The 17,874-nt window shown below is 43.4% G+C and overlaps 1 protein-coding gene across 1 annotated transcript in view; it reads right to left on the minus strand.

The window, feature by feature from the left end:
• Positions 1-17,874, minus strand: part of MALRD1 (MAM and LDL receptor class A domain containing 1) — a 433,259-nt gene that overhangs the window by 4,703 nt on the left and 410,682 nt on the right. The window contains exons 29-30 of the mRNA XM_019529906.1: positions 9,445-9,527; positions 9,255-9,351 (exon numbers count right to left, since the gene is read on the minus strand). Of these exons, the coding sequence (XP_019385451.1) occupies positions 9,255-9,351; positions 9,445-9,527 (180 nt within the window). The remainder of the gene's footprint in view (positions 1-9,254; positions 9,352-9,444; positions 9,528-17,874) is intronic.

The raw sequence follows: 17,874 nt of genomic DNA on the forward strand, positions 1-17,874 counted from the left end.
ACAGTTATCTTATTGCAATACAGTTCAATAAGGAATAGAATGGTACATGGTCTCAGACCTGAGTGCTTTGATTGAAAGTGGACTTCAATTGAAATTGAGGGGAAGAGACTGCTGTGTATTAGTTAAGCTGTTCCAAGAATAAGATGTGGTTTTCAAGTGGTACAAAGTCAGAAACAGCTGAAAGGGATGAAGGGAATGATCATGGAAGAGCATAAAAGAAACCAAGGCAGGGGAGATCAGGATGAGGCTTAATGCTGCTCAGGGAAGGGAGAAGCATGGGAAAGATAAAGTTGGGGTAATGCTTTCATCAATTTTGAAAGAACCTGATCTGGCAAGGTGCCCTTGCCCCCACTGACTGGAAGCTGGCATTTTATATTATGCTAACAGCCGGAGGCACCTTCAGCTCTTTCTCCCATGGCCACTAATCAGACTCGTAGTTATATAAGTATATTTTCAATATCCTAATAAAATTGCTTAGGATTTTTTGAAGCATGTTGAAAATATATGTGAATATGTTCACCCTACAGTAAAACTGGTAAAAAGGTTAAGTAAACATACCTAGTGCACACATCCTGTTAAAATTTATTGCAATGTTACACTGGCCACTGTGTGAGGGATGAAATCACTTTTCTACTAACACACTATAGTAGGCAACCATAGATCTTCTGGATCATGGTGTACACGTAAGAGATTTAGTCAACTGCCTGATGCATCTGCTTGTATGAAGTCCTGAGACCATCACATCAAGACTTTTGATGTGTATGCCTAGGCAAACATATGGAAAAGCAGAGTCTGCCCAAGACCTACTGCCCCCTGTTAGACCATTGAGACAGCATTCAAAGGCCAGACTGGAGCCAGATGTTCAGAGCCTTGATGGTTGTAGTTTCTGCCAGAGAACAACTGATAAGAACTGCTGCTGACTGGGTGCGTTTCTGTCAGGGTGAAGTTCCTTAGCTTTCCTCCAACCAAGGAGTACCCACGAGGCAGTAGGGCCTAGGGTTTTGAGGTGACAACTCTACGTCTGGGTCTAATGTTACTTGAACCTGAGGAAACATTAATTGTTTAATTATGAACACAATCTATTCTGATAAATATAAAACAGCTTATTGAGTTTTTAGGCCAATGTCATTAGAACAAATGATGAATTTACATCAATTCCCTATATTTTGTGAACTCCAGTCTGAACTAGTTCAGGAAACAATGCTGTCAGCATCATGACAAGAATGCATATACAGAGAGAATATGTGGATTAGATATCTTTGATGGATTTTGCCAATTTATCAGTTTGATTCATTTTAGTGGTTGTGGATCTCAGTGTTCATCACCTCAGCTGAAAGGTCCTCACAAACACTCATTTTATATCCTTTTTTAAAAAAACTTTTGGAAGGATATCTGATTCTACTAACTTTGCAAAAGCAAGGATCATTGGGTTATAGAACTTCCAACCAGGACCCAAGGTCTAAAGATTGCCCACTGTGGTGACTGACCTGGCCCCGAAGACACAAAAATATTGTCTCTAAGGCAGAGAAAATGGGAAATGGCTATAAAAATTAAGATTATGCAGAAGATAGACAGTCTTCTCTCTCAGGCTACATGCTTCTCCCTTTCCTGTACAGACTGTTTAGAGGAGGAAAAACTGAAAGATGTAAGCAAGGCCAGCCAAAACACTCTGGGACCTAATGAGAGATTATCACGTGTATTATAAATTCAGAATAAAACTTAGTTGCAATTAACAAATAACAAACATGTTAGTTAAAAAATACCAAGAAATGAAAACGGAAAAAACTACAACCCCTTTTAAAAAGGGATGGGATTTAATTAATTAATTAGGGGTTAAGGCAGGGAAGGCAGGGAACATACCTTACCTGAAAGTAAACACCAACCTGTAATTGCATCAGTTGGTATATTTTTTCAGGTTAAAAAGTAGTGTTCCAAAGCTGCTATTCTGTAAAATTTAACCATCTCTTATGTCTTATGTCGGTGGATAAGTTTTATGTTATCTGCAAAAGTGTGGTTCCTTCAGACAAAATAGGTGACTTCACCTATATTGGGCAATTTCCCTTGGTCAGAACCAAAAAGCAGAATAGGTTAAGTACAGGCAGTCAAAACGCCTGAGGCTGAATCAAGTCAATCTTTGCAGGTTACTCTAAGCTGTGTAGATTGAATCAATAAGCAAGTGAACAGACATTCACTTTTGATTCCAGAAATGCAGCCACATGCCTGCAGCAGCCTAGGCCAGAAGCCAGAGGATACTGGAGCATGCTTCCCTGCTTGGCTGGAGCAGACAGCTTGGGCCAAGGCTAGCCTGCCCACCCTGAAAGTGGGGAGGGGGAGGAGGAGTTGCAGGGGGATGTGAGCTCACTTGAATCTGGAGGGGATCTGGGATAGAAGTTCAATACACTGAGTTAACCTAAATCAGTTTAGTCTGATACTACATCCACCCAGGTATATCTTAACCTGGGTTCAGTTTTGAAAGAGGTTTATGTGCACTGAAGTTCTGTTGTGTTCCAGATTTGAACTGGTTTCCAATTACTTATATAGGTTTATGTATAATTTCTGTCCTTGGGCATAGGTCTCAGATGAATGAATGCCTGTGCCCTTCAACAGGTAAGTTAATACAGGTACCCTTGCTGGAGTATTAAATAGAAAGGAATTTGACTCTTCCTTAACTTCTGTCAAGATATTAAACTAATGCAAAGTAATTTCTTCTAGTGTTAAGTCAACCTCATCATTCAATTTGATTACCGGTGTTAATTTGGAGCTGTGATAATTTGAACTCATGGATTTATTAAGTCACTCTTAATTGTGACCTCATTAGTTACCACATTGTGCCATCTTTAATTAGTTTAGTGAAACTGATTCATATTATCTTAGTAATATACTAGCTTTAATGATTTTTTTTACCTGCTCATTCTTTTTATTAAAATCCATAAAAAAGAGTTCACAGAACTGGTTATTCTCTCAAATTGCAGCATGGGTCTCAAATTTGAAGGTACCAGTAACCTGACAAAGAAATCTGAAAGAGATTTGGATTTTCTTTCAAATTTATAACCAAGTCCTGCACACCTTGGTGTACCACTGAATTGCTGGTGTTTACTGGTAGATACCTTTAAAGAAAAAAAACAAATCATCTTGGAATTATCTAAAGGTGGACACAGATTTCCCAAATTAAAATCCAGTCACAGAGTTCCCTCCAGACCACTGTGGCCTCATCTGGTCTCTGAGAGAATCCCCCAAAGCCTGCCAAGTCTCGGCTTCTAAAGCAAGCAGGAAGCCCGGGCTCCTTTCCACTCTGAGACCCCAGTCTCTCTCTCTGAAGTGCCCTGGTTCTCTGTGTCTGTGACTTAAGTAACTAGCACCTAGTTCTGCTCCTGAGAGAGGCATTTCACCTCCTATTGGAGCACCCCAGGGAAACTACAGTTCCAAGCCATACAGAAGATGGTCTATTAATTAAAGGCATTTATTGGGGAAAGACCATCCAGACAGAGGTTCTGTCCCCTCCAATGGGGTTAAGCAGCCTGAACAGCAGTGAGCAACCCCAAAGACACTTAGCTGTTCTCTTTCCAATCTCTCTAACTCCCTAAAGCTGCTCTATTTCTCTCAGCCCCAGACTCTTCTAGCTATGAGTTGCCAAGGCTTTTTTTTTTCCCAGCCAGATCTCCCCTTGAAATGTTTATCACCTTTGGGTACCTTTTGGGTGTTGGGCATCTCAACCTTTGTTGATATATCAACGAAGACATACAAGACTATGTTGATGCTAAAGGTCTATCTTTTCTTTTCCTGCACAAAGCCAGATGTAGAACTTAACCTTTCATCCTCTGTGCACAGATTAATGAAGTAAACCGAGTCATGCAGTATTATAACTACTCTACTATCCTACTCCTAATATGGGTGCTGCTGAGGGAAGTGCAGAACTGCCTTATCGTATAAGGGGTGAACTTTCTTCCTGATACCAACTAGTCATCAGTGTACCCCCTAATTTTAAACCACTTGAACAGACAGCTTGACTAACTATAGAGCATTGACTGGAATTAATCTCATAATTGTGATGCTTGCTATACTTGACACTACTGAGACATTACTCTCATTGGAAATGATAGTTCATGGGTGCAATATGCCCATCACAAGGTCTCATTATGGGAATAAAGGTATGTATCTGATGTTACCACTCTACCAGCAGGAATAAGCCGATCTTTAAATATACAAAAATCACAGCCCAGAATAATTAGACTACAGGTCAAACTACAAAAATCATTTGTGTTGAATTCTAATAAATCTCAAACTAATGTAAAATGGAAAAAGCAGGGATCAATTACAGTTACAAAATGCCTAGTACTTGAATTTTTAGAGAAAACATGACATAACCAGAAATCTCACAAAAAGGAAAGGAAATGATTAATCATCTTGGGTCACAACCCAAATCCCTGAATGTTAAATTCACTCACGTGATGCAGCAACAAAAACCGGAGCATCTTCTCTACACATTTCACCCACTGCCACAAGCATCATGTGCATGCCAGAGAGAGGAGCAAGTCGTATTGATCACAAGAATCTTGTCAGTGTTTAAAGAGCAATGTAATGTAACATTGAGTAACAGAAAGCTTCTAAATGGAAAAATCAATGCATCTGGACCTAATTGGTTTAGATGTGACAACTCAGAATTCTGTATCTCAACTATGAGCACAAAAAAATCAAACGTTGTCTATCTTAGCTGACATGCAACACAGAGTTGCTTGCTTCTATTGCAAGAAGAATCTTTTTCATCAATTAAACTTCATATTCGGACCCCCAAAAATGTGGCTAAAGGGTACAAGGAACAAGTCTAATTAGGCTAAATTAATAATTAAACACATTCCTTAAAGATATATTTTTAATAATTCTACTTCAAACGTTTTGTATGATTCAAGATCTCTGTTCCTAAAATATTCACAATGCCTTTTATATACGTTGTAGGTTTGAAAAATCCAGCGTATTCATTCCATTCCATAGAGGACATGTGGGGCAGGTTGTGATCTGGGAGTAGGTAACTTGTTGCTTTATTTGGATTTACTGTACCTCTGCATTATTTGACTGATTAAGCTGCTAACATACTGTCTGGGCTGTCTAGTTCTGCACTTCATTTCCTCTTCAGTCACTTTTTTGCCACATTATAGTTTTATAAGTACTTTACATCACTCATCCTGAACAAGCTCAATTCTACCTCAAAAGGTTTGAGCAATTACCTTGTTTTCTCTATCATCTGGCTTCCTCTCACTTTTTGTTTCCTTGTGTTCTTTCTCAGATACGTAATGGCCAGCAGAGTATATCATTTCTGAAACATTCTGAAGAAAAGCAAAAATAAACCAAAGTTCTTTAACTTTGGCAATAAATCTCCTCTCCAGAAAGATTTTGGAATACATCTAATAATTGTATGGCAACCAGAAAGGCACTAGAGAGAAGCAACTGGTTGCTAAAACAGCTTACAGCTGTTGACTCTCTTCTATTGTTGTAACCACAACAGTACACCTCTTCCCTTCTGTCATCCTTCCTCTTACATACAGTACTGAATTTGGCTAATGAGGATGAAAAAATTGCTTCTTAATGTTTACCTTTTTATCTTGGAGAGAAATTCAAGTTTGGGTAGACAGCTGCAATGAAATGGAAGCCATCATGATGCCTTGCTGCTTTGACGCAATCAAAGAGGACAGCTGCTACTGAAAGAACCATCAGTCTTTTTGCTCAGAGCCAGAGCACATTATCTTTAGATAAATGGTCAAGTGCCCTCTGATTTTTGGCATTTCTACATAGAAGTTGCATAGACTAACTGAAAGCCCAGAATTCACTGCCATAGGCTGAATGCCTTCACTGCAATGCTATACAGAGTCATGGGGTTGATTGCTTCGATCCATTAGTAAACAAATATGGACATATATTTATTTTCAATCATTCAGTCATAGACTATTTTTATACTTCTATCTGGGAATTACATTTTTGAACATGCAGAAGTGTGGTAAAAATAACAAGGGGAAAAGGGAACATTCTGTGATGGGTTTTCCAGTGCCTGGAAAAGGGATTATGGAGATTTTTTTCAGCATTGTCAATGTTCCCTCCAAAGGAGAAGAATGATACAATTAAATAAAGCATTTTTCATTATGCAAGTCATAGCTTTAAGCCAGCAGGTGTCACAAGCTTGCTCGTATTCGCTGTAAGATGGTTTTCTGATGAAACAGACTTTCTCCATCATTTGCAGTTAGTCTCCAGATGCTAAGGTTGTGTCACTAACTAATTCATAGCATGCCCTATGCCATTGCTCTTGAGATTTTAATGGATTCAGAATATTTTTTAAAGTATTATAAGACAGGGGGATTACAGAAGTGCTTAGGAAAGACCAGCTGCAAATGTCTGAATGGGTGTGGGGAGGTCTCACAGTAGTAAGGAAAAAGCAGATCATACATAATCCAATAGAAATATATGACTGGGAAACAAAATTGTGCCTTATTCATTCAAGCCAAAATCATATTGCATAAAGACTAGAATCAATCCATTTCTAAGGATAGAAGCTCTTCCTCTGCCTAACACTTTTGTGAAAAATCATATCATTACACAAAAAGTTAACACAAATCTTCATAGTGAAAACAAGCTGTGGTATTGTATCAAGTGTGGCCACTTAAATGATGTCAGTGCAGGCTGGAAAATTGGAGAAGTGGATGCCAGTCCAGTAATTTTCATACAAGTGCTAATGCACATGGCTGCAGGCAGCCTGGAGAGCACCTCCTGGAGGTAAGCTGGGTGGGGATTGAGGCCCTCATAGGGAGAGAGGGGACGAGTCGGACAGGGCTGGGGCTAGGGATGTTGCCCAGCCAGGAGGTGCATGGGGCTTGGGAACTGGGGCTGCAATGTGTGGCTGAAGGGCCCTGGCAGGGAGTTGGCACAGGACTACGGGTGGCTAGTTGAGAGGGTAGGGGTGGAGCTGGTTCCCTGCTGCTGCATGCAAACTTGTGGGGGAAGGAGGAACCCGTGCCCCCCAGACCTGTGTGTGGAGCAGGGGTGGGGGCAGGCTGCCTGCTGCAGGTTTGGGCTGCCACCCTCCTGCCTTCCCCTGGAGCCTTCACAGCCCAGTATCTGCGACCTAGCTTTGCAGGGAACAGCAGAGCCACACGGGGACCTCCTTGCCACTGTGAGCTCCATGCTGCCTTCACAATGGGTCCACTGTGCACAAGGGCAGTGTGGGGTTGTGTCATTCACTGCAGCCCTATGCATAGAGGACACATCACCAGGGCAGGGGGGGCCCATGCCCCCCAGATGTGGGTGCAAGCTGCCCACTGTGGGCTTGGGCTCCCATCCTGCTGCCCTGGCGATGGGCCCTCCATGCACAGAGGCAGTGGGGGAAGTGGTGCCGGGTTGTGCCACTCCACCTGCAAAGGACACATCACCAGAGCAGTGCAGAACTCACAGTGGCAAGCAGCTTGCCCTCCACTGCCGCCCCCATGTACAGATCCAGGGGGCACGGGTCCCCCCTGCCCCTGAGAGTGTGCTCAGCAGCAGGGAGCTGGCCCCACCCCTGCTGAAGCCCACAGCAGGCAGGGAGGAGGTATTGGGGTGGGGGGGAAGGAGAGAGCCAGGGTCCATGGTCTGCTCCACTGCAGCAGCTGTGGCCTCCTGCCAGGGCCAGGAGCCTGTGGACCTGAGAGGCACCAGCAGGGCTGTGGTGGCTGTGCGGCATCTTTTATTTTAATCACAGAGTTTGGGGGTTTTATCAGAGAATTTGCAATTTTTATCAGGGAAAACCGGGCTTCCTGCTTATAAGCCACTTCGAGTCCAGAGGTTTACACAGTTTTCCAATGATGTCTGGAGACAGAGTGTAGGTCTGAGAGCTGTACTATAACTGGTGGGAGTGACCTGGGCACTAAACCTGGGTGGTGACTGGGAAGTGGTGGGGGCAAAGGAACAGAAACGGCTGCACAGCCAATGCTATCCCTCTTGTGCATCACTGCCACCCAGGGCGCTCAGGCAGCACATTACGCCTCTGGTTATGGAAAGATGAACGGATAAGGCAGAGTGTTGCTAAGGTAACTCCAAAAGTCCTATCATTGAACTGTAAGTCTAAGAATTATTTTTCAAACAATCTGAAAGAGTGACTTGCTAGCTAAAAAGATCTTCCTTCATAACTTTATAAAAACTGCATTCCTTTCTCATCTACTTTTGCATATTTGTAATGTTTCCATTTAGAAGACATTTTATATATTGGCATGAGGAAACAGATTAGTTTCTATTTCCACAGCACTAACAGCACATGAGACACTTTATAGGCAAGACGCAGCTCAGAAAACTTCACAGTCTAAATCAGTAATGCCTAAGCTATTAAATATAAACATGAGACAGGTTAGGCAGGGTGGCACCTTAGAGACTAATTCATTCAGAGAGGCATAAGTTTTCATAGGTGGCAGCTTGATTCATCAGATGCTATGAATTGATGAAGTAGGCTTTCATGGACAAAAACATATGCCTCTCTCAATGAGTTAATCTGAAATCAGGCAGAAGGGAGGGCAGGGTGGCTACTTCAGAGACTAATACATAAGGTTTGGGTCTACGGGAAGTGGTGGAAGAGATAGGAGCAAAGCAGGACGAGTGGGGAAAGGGAGCACGTAAGTCAGTGGTTTCACAATTTTTGTTTTATTCTTTATTTAATTATAGCTATATAAATAAATAAACCTTTTAAGTTCTTCTATACTAATGTGTCCATTTGAAACATGTTTCTATTCCATTTGATTTCCCCATACAGGGAGAATGCTTCAGAAAGAAAAGTTCTTTAATGTTTTGCAACTCTTAAGAAAGCATCTAGAGCAAAATTCTGCTCCTTTAGGTATACACAATGCCTAGTGTCTTTAACAGGAGCCATGAGTTTGCATCTAAGAATTGAATTTGGCCTCAGAGGTTTTGAGAAACCGCAGACATCTCCTATGTTTTCCCATTTAACCATCAAGTGAAAAAAATGATGGTGTTGCTGAGCTCTGATGAATCCTGTAATTTAGGGATAACCACACTGTGTTGCACTTAAGGTATTCTAAGCAATTGAGATGTGTTTCACTGTTTCCAGTGTGGGGTCCACTAAGGTCAGTTGTCTTGCAAAACTGGGTTTTATGGGTTTTACAGCTGCGTAGTTCAGGCAAATAGACTGAGGGGAGATGCAAGTTAAAACCAAAGAAGCTGGGCAGCTGTCCATTTCTTTGTGCCACATTTGTATCTAATTTTGTACACAATAAAGTTTCACTTACGTTCTTGGCATTTTCCTTTTTGAAAGGAAACAGAAGACAATGACTGCAATTTTGATCAGCAAGAGAGTTAATCCGACACCCAACCCGGTCCAAATATCTGCAAGGTCAAACCAATCAAAGAGATAAATAAGCAAAAGTAAACTTGAAAAGAATTGCTTGAATACTATTTATTTCTTTCCATCAAACCCACCATTTTGAAGGAGAATGGAACCTGGCATTTGGGGAGTTGTAACCTTTATGTGGCAACGATTTCCTCTCCATTCTTTTACACACCTGAAAATGAGATAAAACATAGTTTGTGAGAAAGGGAGACCTAGGAATGCTTTCAAGCTATGAAGCTAGAAAGGAATGAAGAAAACTCTGGAAATTGTAGCTAAGAATGCAAATGCTTCTGGGCACTTATTGCTGAACCTAAAAAGCTCTTACAAAATTCACAAACTTTAGGGTCAAAACCTAAGGAACAAAAATGCTTATTGTAAATCTCCAAAAGAAACCAGAAGCATAAAAAGATTGAGCACAAGTAAAGCTGTATCAGCACAGTCTGTCATCATTCAACCTGGTTTAATACCAGTACCTGAAATATGGGACTCATCTTTTGATTTTTGGACACTTTGGCTCCAGTAAGAATAAAATACATTTCTGACTGGAGTGTCCAGGCCACCCAGTGGACAGGAAGGCATGTGATTTGGGAAAGGAGAGGAAGAAAGAGAGAGACAAAGACTGTCTTTGTTCTTTCTTTCCTTTTGAAATACAGCCCTTCACCAAATGTGTATTCAAAAACAAACCAACACAAATAAGCCACTAAAACCTTTAAATGACTCAAAATTTGCAGTTTGTTTTACTTTAAGTGCCTAAAAATTCAGGTTGGAATCAGTAGAGCACGCTCTCAAAAATTTCTCTTTGTAGATGAATTTACATATGAGAGAGAGAGAGAGAGAGAGAGAGTATGCCAGCTTAATACAGAGATTTAATTGACCTATCAATCCATAAATTCAAAAGCAAGTATGTAATCTCAATTTACAAGGTGTCTGTCATTCAGGTAGGTATCATGGCTGGCTTCCTTCTACACACTTTGGTCTCGGACTCTATTTGGCCTTCTGTTACCATTTTGCTTCAAGTAAAACACACGGAGGACCCCATGTACTCATTGGCGTTATAATTAGAACATATATGAGCGGATGCATTGGAGCAAACTCAATTAATTAAATCAGTTAATTGAGTCTGCTCCAATGCATCCGCTCGCATATGTTCTAATTATAATGCCACATTCTAATTAGAATGCTGCAATATTGCTGCAGTGTCACATATATTAAGCCCCTATATGATTTAAATGGCTGTGAGGTGCTTTAACTAAACCTTGTTAAAATGAGGTTTAGATAAAGCATCCAGTGGCTATTTTTAAACATGTGGGGACTTAGAACCGCTCTAATTAAAATGCATTTTGTAGGGGACAGCATATATGCCTTTCTGAATCAGTTACTCTCTAGGGGTGCCTGTACATATGCTCAGAGGTGGGATGAGTGGCATTTTAATTAGAGTGGTTCTAGGCCCCCACATGTTTAAAAATAGCCACTGGATGCTTTATCTAAATCTCATTTTAACTATCTCTGAACCAGATAGTCTCTAAGGCTAGGGACAGACATTACACATAAACCAGTTTAAGTGATCAGAAACTGGTTTAAACCTGTAACAGAACAGATGTTCAGTGCACATAAACCAGTTTGAACATAGCTGAAACCAGCTTGAGATAAACCTGGTTGAATGTAGTATCAGACTTAACAGATTTGGGACAAACTGGTTTATGCAATGTCTGTCCCAGACCCCTCCCTGGTTTAAGTTAAACTGGACTCCCCCAGCATCCCAGCACACTCCCTGTGCTGGGCAGGGCTCTCAGCTCCACAGCTGAGCTGGCCCCTCCCCTCTGCTCTCTGGCTGGAGGTCAGCAGAGACTGCAGCCATCTGCCTGGTTTCCCCCTGTTCCCACCTCCCTTCTTTCTGCCTTACACAGACACCTCTCAGCATTAGTTAGCAGACCACATGCTGGCTACAGTCCATTCTGGGCAAATGGGACAAAGGCAGAATCAACAGGTAGCTGGTAACATCTCTCTGTTGTTTTTTTTAATAGGATTATAAACACTGAGTTAGGGGTGATGAACACTGTTATCAATTCCCTGCTGGGCTGGCTGGGAAGCAGGGGGGACCCTCCCTAATCACAGTGTCTTGCCAGGGCCTGGCCATGCCCCCTCAGCTCAGCACTGAAGAAGGGAAGGGAAGGCAGTTCTAGCGCCCCCTGGCTTCTAGCCTAAGCCACTGCATTCCTGGGATGTCTGTGTAGTTACAAACTGATTCAGCCTAGCTAGGTTAGACTAACCTGCAAAGCTTGAATCAATTCAGGTTCTTCGAACGTCTGTCCCTAACCTAAGGTGACACCCCATCCTACCTCCTGCCTGACTTCAGAGTAACCCAGCTAACCATCCCTCTCCATTCAGAGGAACATACAGTTTTTAATGAAACATAGGGAAAAACTAGTTATTTTCAGTCTATATATGTATTTCAAGGTTTACATGATTATCTAGGCCTCTAGGGCCAAACTGAACCCTGGTACAACTGCAGTTATACTAGGGAAAAATCTGTCACACTTTATTTGCACAGTCAGGTAGCTTCAGAAGGGAACACCATTGCCAGAATTGCCAACTCTCACAATTTCATCATGGTTTTGGCTTCTGCTTGACCCAATCCCACAATGATCCTTTTTACTGTAAAGGAACAAGAAAACAGAAATATAATTCAACAGCCACCTGAGTGCTTCACTTGGCAATTTCAGTTATTCTTTTAACATAATTTTGGGAGTGCATTAGTTGTAGATATATAGAGAGAACTTGCTTTCATGTGTATTACACACAGGGCATGTCCAAACATGCAGGCATGTGTGCTTGCAGCTGCTCAAGTAGCAGTAGCACAAATTTGTGACAGATTTGTGCCTCAGTACACATGCCTGAACATGTACTTTGGTGAGGGGCAAATTTTGCCACTTGGGGCAAAATAATCCTGCCCATCTCCTGGATCTTCACCCAGGAGAAGCTAGAGGCTGGTGCCAGCACCTGTGCTGACCCCAGCAATATAAAAAGCTGCCCTGGCAAGCAACTCAGAGCTACTTGCCCTTAGGAGCTTCTGAGGCCCAGTCAGTTGGTATATGGGAACACTACCTCTTGTTCCAACTGGATTGCTGGAGCAGCCCTAACCTAGAGTGGCCCCTGTACCCTCTACCTACTGCAGCAGTCTGGCCGTGGGGGCTACTGACTAGCTGTGACCTGCTGCCACTTGTGGCAAAATCTGAAGCCATCTGTGACCTGCAGCCATCTGGGATGTGGTACGGGCACTGTAGCAGAAGCACCTGCACCTCTGGGCCAGGTGCCAATGGGCCTTGGCTGCACAGTTGGCATTGGTGTGGCATTGCTGCCATTTCTTTACTGCCCCGCTCTGCTATACGGGCAGCTATTGCCTGGAATATATGTACATTGTGGTGGCCTGCTTTGAATTTTTGAAGTGTGTCCTCTTGGCCCCAAATGGCCAGGAGTCTTGGTGTTCCCTGTTTAAAAATTGCAAATTCTCTTATAAGAAAACCCAAATTCTCTCATTAAAATACCCCAAATCCACATTCTTCTGTGATTAAGATGAAACCCCAATATATATAGAGAGAGATAAGTTGGGCAATGTTTTATTGATATATTTACAATTTTAAAGCAATTTGGAAGCCTATCAGTGCCTCTGTCATCATAATAAAATAAATTCTAAATATCTATACATTTTGGTGTTTGCTTTTGGATTTTTTGTCATAGAAAAATTGGAGCTGCTCCTGCATCCTTTGCTCACCAGGATGTGGGGATGGCTGCAGCTGGTCCAAGAGCTGCTTTGTGGTGCTGAGCAGCACTGATATGCCAGTGCCCTGCCCCTGCCCATGCCCTTGTCCCTCACTTGCAACCCATAGCCCTACCAGTGCCCCTCACACATGACCCGGAAACCTTGCCTGCCCCCTGCTCGCTCCCTCCTGGCAGCAGCTCCATCCCAACACCAGGACATGGGTACAGTTGCAGCTGTTCCACCTGCTGCTTTGTGGCTCAGAGGACTGCCAGCCTTTACTGTTCCCAGGTCCCAGTGATCCCTATGTTGTTCCTAGGAAGTCCTCAACTGGGGCTGGGCAACCCCCAAATTGTTCCTGGAACCAGGAGCTCCCCCAGGCTGGGGCTGACTGCCCCAGCACCAGTGTGGGAATGGGGCAGTGCTGCAGCTGCCCCTGTAGCTGTGGCTCCTGCCAGCAGGTTCCATTTTGGTGGCGGGGCATGCAGGGTGTTAGATTTGTGGGGGGGATGTGGGGTTTCCAGGAAAGAGTGGGAAAGGGGTGTAGGGATGGGTGTTGGGTTTGTGGGGGGTGTAGGGGTTGGGGTGTTTGTGGGGAGGGGTTTGTGGGTGGATTGTGGAGGGATTCACAGATGTGGGATTTATGGGGAGTGTGGGGTCATGGGTGTGGGGGTCTGAGGTTTGTGGGTGGCTTTGTGGGGGGTTGTGGGTGTGGAGTTTGTGGGTAGAGGTGTGGGGTTTGTAGATGGATTGTGCAGGGGTAGGAGTTTTTCCTGAGTCCCAGGGGCTATACACGGCATACAGAACGCAGCTCAATGGTATGCACCTTCAGGTAGAAGTGGGTTAGCTTCTGCTGCCATCCAAAGGAGCCACACAACATTGAGCTGAGCCAGCTCTTGCCTCCACATGCCCGCCATGTGGAGGCTGGAGCCAACTCTGCCCAATGGCACACAGGCCACGTGGAGGCAGAAGCCATCCCAGCCCGATGGCTCTTGCCTGCAGTGCTGGGAGCCCTGGGTAGTAGCAGGAGTTGGCCTGGTTCTGCCTGAAGGCATGTGCCAGGAGGCGGGGCTGGCTCTGTGTGCCATCTGTAGTCCCTGGGTCTCAGGTAGTGCTGCATGTTGCTGGGGAGCTCTGCCTGCAGTAGGCCATGAGTGCCCCAAGGGCCCACTGTTGGCTGCTGTGGTGGGGGCTGTGTGCTGTGGTGGGGTGGGCAGGGGATCCACCCTTCCTACATAGTCCCCCCATACAGTTTCCCCACACCCACACAGCACACATTTGCCCTACCCACACACAATCCCCCCCACCTCCACAGTCCCCCCACTTCCATGTTCCTGGGTCCTGGGACATGTGGCAGGTATAGAGACACTCTGGCAGCGTGTTAGAGTGTCTCCTTAGAGAATCCAACCTCCAGTTGCGCTGTTTTTTTTCCAGTGTGTTTTCCTTCATACTGGAATTTCCTGGTATCAAACTGAAGAGTCCATGCTGTAAATATATAGCACAACAAGCCTTTTTTAGTTTGTGGCATGCCTCCTACAGCACCTCAAACTGCTTTGAAACACTGCATCAGGCACGTGCTTGCTTGTGTGGACACGTTCACAACGTAAATGTTAAAAGAACATTATTTAGGGTTGCCAAGTTAAACATTCATAATTCAGAGTTTTCTTTCTTAGGAAGGAAGAAAGATTTCACCAATTCAGTTTTTAAGGTCAGAGAGACTATAGTCTGATTTCCTATATATCTCTATTACATTTCCACCAGTCACCCTGACACTGAGATAAATGATTTGTTTGACTACAGCATAGTTTGTGTTGTCTAAAGGATATCCTCTAGAAAGGCATTCAGCCTTGAGCTCAAGATATTAGAAGATGGAGAAGCCACCATTTCCCTTTGCAATTTGTTAAAGCAGTTAAAAACATTTCATAAATAGAAACTGCACTTGTAAATAGAACTGCAATTTCATAAATAGAAACTGCACTAGCTTCAGATCCCAGCTGCTGATTCCTGTTTTGCCATTCTCCTCTAGATTACAGAGATGTTTGGGACTTGATATTTTCTCCCTGAGAAGTACTTAGCACACTGTAATGAAGATATCTTTTCTTCAGTCCTTTTTGATAAACATATTTACCTAAGTCTGCCACTGCAAGGATATTTTTTCTACTTAAGTAATTTTTGTTGCTTTCCTCCCACACAGAATTCCTCCGTTGCCCAATTTCTCACCATGCTTTGGACAAGGCTGGCACAAAAACTAGATGCAATATTACAGCATCAGTGTCACAACCACACAGAAATTCACTTTTTACTCTCTCCGACCAGTTCCTTGTTCATCCCATCAAGCCATTTCTGCCACAGCATTGAACTAGCAACTTACCTTTTAAATCATTGCTTTCCAGGGTACAGTACTTGAACCCAGGGCTGCAGCCCATCAAGTGCAGCTGCTTAGCCCAGTCTGCCACCTTCTCAGCTGAGCAGAAGTATAGGTAGACAGAACCTGATATCTGGGCCAAGCCACCCACCCAAAATAGGCCAACCAAGGTCAGATGACTTTTCCCTTTCTAGTAAAACCCCTGTCCTGGAAGGGGAAAATCTAGGCAACAAGGCTCAATCTTGTATCCAGTCTGCCTCACCCTTTCCTCATGCCTCTATCCTCTCTGATGGATTTTCTGGCAACCGAACTCAACTTGCACACAAACCCTGAGTTTGGCCTGACCCTTTGGCTCTATTAAACCTGACTCTGGTTTGATCTCTTGGATACCAGACCTGGCTGCCTTCCTAATCCCCTGCTCTGTCTGACTCTCTGGCTCTCTGACTTGGTTCCACAGAAAGATTTTTTTGGCTTCCTGACTCCACTACAGTTGGACTTTGCACACTTCAGATCTTAGTCACTTCTTCTGACCCTGGTTGACCCTCAGACCTGGCCATTCATGACCTGGCATCACAGTACCTATAGTTATGGGTGGCCTTTCATGTTCCACCCATTTTACATTTTAAATGTAAAAATGACACATAACTTTGTCTTTGCATGTATTAAAACACATTCTGTTTGAACGGCCCCGGCTTACCCAAACCACTTGGCTTACCCAAGTGACCCCAAACCGCTGTCTTGATTACATAATTATTCACAATACCACTCTGTGTCATTTGTAATTTTTCTCAGGAGCTATATTTACTTTCTGATGAGAAAAATATTCAGTTGCATCAGGTATGTACCAATTCTTGTGAACCTAACTAGAAAAGTTCCCATTTGGTGACAGTATCCTGGTGGCAATCACTTTTTGATCTCCCTCATTGGGCAATTCCTAATCAGGTAAATGTATGTTAGCACCATAGAATGCTAATGTATTAATCAGAATCTCATGTGGTAATAATTTGAGGATCAAAATTTGAATGGGCCCAGATTCAAAATGTTCTTGTAGGCAACTCTTCTTTAGTGTTGCAACCCCAAAAAATTTGGTGCCTTGAACCAAAAAAGAGTTAAACACCTAGGATCCCCATATGGTCAATAAAGAGAGTTATCTGCCTCCAGAAGATGATCCAGATTGCCTTGTGTTGAACTGGGATGTACCTTTAGGTAGCTATAATGGAAATGCATGTCTATCTTATCTGTTTGAACTCCCACTTCTTATAATTTACAAGCCTGATTGATTCAGACCTGAAAAGGAAGCCTATTCATCATCTTAGCATCCAGAATATCCAGAGCAGTGTCATGGGTGGGTATAAACCAGTCAGGAAGGACAAGCAGGGGAGAAGAGGAGGGGGAGTTGCACTTTATGTAAAAAGGCTGTATAATTGCTCAGACCTCCAGTGTGAAACTGGAAATAAACTTGTTGAAAGTCTCTGGATTAGGATCAGAGTGGAAAGCAACACAGGTGTGGTGGGTATCTGCCATACACCATTAGACTAGGATGTGGTGGATGGTAGATGAGGCTTTCATCATTAACCTAGCAGAAGTTTCCCAATCGCAGTCCCTGATTCTCATGATATTCAATCACCCTGATATATACTGGAACAGCAACAAAGCAGTGCATAGGCAATCCAGAAAGTTTTTGGAGAAAGTTGGGGGCAACTTCCTGGTGCAAGTGCTAGAGCGGCCAACTAGGGGCTGTGTTCTTTTTGACCTGCTGCTCACAAATAAGAAAGACTTGGTGAGGAATCTGAAAGTGGATGGCAATTTGGCACCAACCACAAAATGATTAAGTTCAGGATCCTGAGGACAGGAAGGAAAGGAAGGTAGAAGTGTAAGGACCCTGGACTTCAGAAAAGCAGACTTCAACTTGCTCAGGAACTGATGGGCAGGATCACCTGGGAGACCAGTCTGAGGAGAAGAGTTCAGGAGTGTTCACTGGCAGAAGACCAGTGTGGCTTAGCAGGGAACTCTTTGGTTGCACTAACACACAAAATGGAAGCTTATAAGAAGTGGAAACCTGGACAACAACTGGAAAGGAGTATAAGAATATTGTTCAGGCATGCAGGAATGAAATCAGGAAGGCAAGAGCACAACTGGAATTTCAGCTAGAAAGGAACACAGAGGGTTACAAGAAGAGTTTCTACAAGTTTGTCAGCAACAAGAGGAGGATCAGGGAAAGTACAGGTCCTTTACTAAACAAGGGTGGCAACCTAGCTGCAAAAGATCCAGAAAAGGCTGAAGTACTCAGTGCCTTTTTCACCTCAGTCTTCACAGACAAGGTCAGCTCCCAGACAATTGCACCTAGCAGCACAGTTTGGGGAGAAGGTGAGCAGTCAACAGTAGCCAAAGAACAGC

This window comes from Crocodylus porosus, unplaced genomic scaffold (genome assembly GCF_001723895.1).
Source record: "Crocodylus porosus isolate Cpor-Errol unplaced genomic scaffold, CroPor_comp1, whole genome shotgun sequence".
Lineage (NCBI taxonomy): Eukaryota > Metazoa > Chordata > Crocodylia > Crocodylidae > Crocodylus > Crocodylus porosus.